Genomic DNA, 1,700 nt, shown 5'->3' with positions numbered 1-1,700 from the left:
TTCCAATCACCCTAAAACCTAATGCCAAATTGTATGTGTGTTTCCCGACACCATCAATTTTCTACCCATGTCTTCCTCGTGATTCAGCTTTTCTAACCCCTAAAATCCACACTTGCCACCTGCAGGCCTGTCCTCGGGCAGGTGGGGCCGTTGGCGGACGAGAGGTTTGGGGGTGACGGAGTCAGGTCGCGAGCTTCTCATGCCTCCTTCCTCAAGGCCAGGCTTCCTCTGGGGGTGTCCTCGGTGTCTTCCTAATTCTGCCAATCGAGCCTGTGAATCAGCTGTTAATCCCTAACCCAGCCTCGTCCTCTCGGGGAGGAGACCCCAGAAAGGTGGCCAGCCTCGGTAGCCAGGTTGATTTCTCGTTGAGAAAACTCTCTGTGGTTGAGCCTTCTGGGACCACGCTGGTGTCACGTGGGATGGGGGACGTGTCCAGTCGGTAACCCTCTCTCCGTCTCTGTTTTGAAGGCATCACGAGCCTGCTGGCCAATGGAGTCTACTCAGCCGCGTACCCACTACACGATGTAAGTGCCCTTGGGACTTAGTGTCATTTGACTCCCAGAGTCCCTGCGGGCCATACCCCCCAGGAGCTCCAATTATCCTGTGGTCCCGGCTTTCCGCTTGGCGGTGCCCTAAATGTCAGCCTGCACAAGCCCTCCTTGTTCTCTGTGCAGGGGCCAAGGTGTCGGACACACAGCCATCTTTTCTTACAGAACCATTCCTCCAAGCTGGGGACCCGAGTGGCCCAAACTCGGCCCCAGCTTTATCTGAGCCCAGCAGTGGCTGGTCCAAGAAATGTCATCCCCGGCTCAGCCCCACCCCTCCCCGCCCAGGTTCTGGCAGAGTGGCCAGGGCTGTGGTTGGCTTTATTCCTGGCACACAAGTGGCCGGCTTCCTGAGCTGAGTCTCCAAATCCCACTGGTCTCCCCTGACAAATATAGCCCGTGCCGTGGCCACGGGTGTGCTGGCCGTGGGGGTGAAGAGAAGGATGACTCTCCTCTTGCTGTCTCTATGGAAACGGGGCTAGAGTTCAGCAGGGCGCTGGGAATGGGCTGTGGGGCCTGAGCAGTGTGGGAACCCAGTGCAGAGGATCTCTGGAACTTTCCAAAGAGGCTTTACAGGGAAGACGAGGAGCCAAGAGTCATGATAGAGAGAGGATGGGCCTGAGAGTCAGGGACCCAGATTCTAGTCCAGGCCGTTCCCTCTCACGTAGCCTTGAGTGCAGACAGCCCCTTGCTCTCTCAGAGCCTCCGTGTTTCCATCCGTGAATTGGGAGTGATTGCCAGACCCACAGTGGAAATACAGATATGGAAGGGCTTTGAGGACAAGACACTGGGTGCCGGTCTTCCATGTGGGAGACCCGGGTTCAATTCCCAGCCAGTACACCTAATGCACAGCCACCACCCGTCTGTCAGTGGAGGCTTGTGGGTTGCTGTGATGCTGAACAGGTTTCCGTGGAGCTTCAAGGTGAAGACAGACGGGGAAGAAAGGCCTGGTGATTTGCTTCTGGAAATTAGCCTATGAAAACCCTGTGCCTCCGAAACTATTGCCCTGAGATCATCTTTAAACCTTAAAACCAAAAATATCCGCTGAAGTCTTCCTAAAACCAAACAAGAGCTTAGCCTAACTAATAAAGAATGTCTGCCTTGAGCATTGTGCTCTTTTAAGAACTGTCTATATGAGATCAAATTGACAACAGC

At 54.7% G+C, this 1,700-nt stretch overlaps 1 protein-coding gene across 1 annotated transcript in view; it reads left to right on the top strand.

The window, feature by feature from the left end:
- The window catches only part of ANO1 (anoctamin 1), a 144,311-nt gene that overhangs the window by 73,260 nt on the left and 69,351 nt on the right, over positions 1–1,700 (top strand). The window contains 2 exon segments of the mRNA XM_012557644.1: positions 126–141; positions 469–524. Coding sequence (XP_012413098.1) covers positions 126–141; positions 469–524 — 72 coding nt within the window.

This window comes from Trichechus manatus, unplaced genomic scaffold, assembly GCF_000243295.1.
Source record: "Trichechus manatus latirostris isolate Lorelei unplaced genomic scaffold, TriManLat1.0 scaffold00113, whole genome shotgun sequence".
Lineage (NCBI taxonomy): Eukaryota > Metazoa > Chordata > Mammalia > Sirenia > Trichechidae > Trichechus > Trichechus manatus.
The sequence above is the reverse complement of the archived record's forward strand: the minus strand, read 5'-3'. Positions and strand labels throughout refer to the sequence as shown.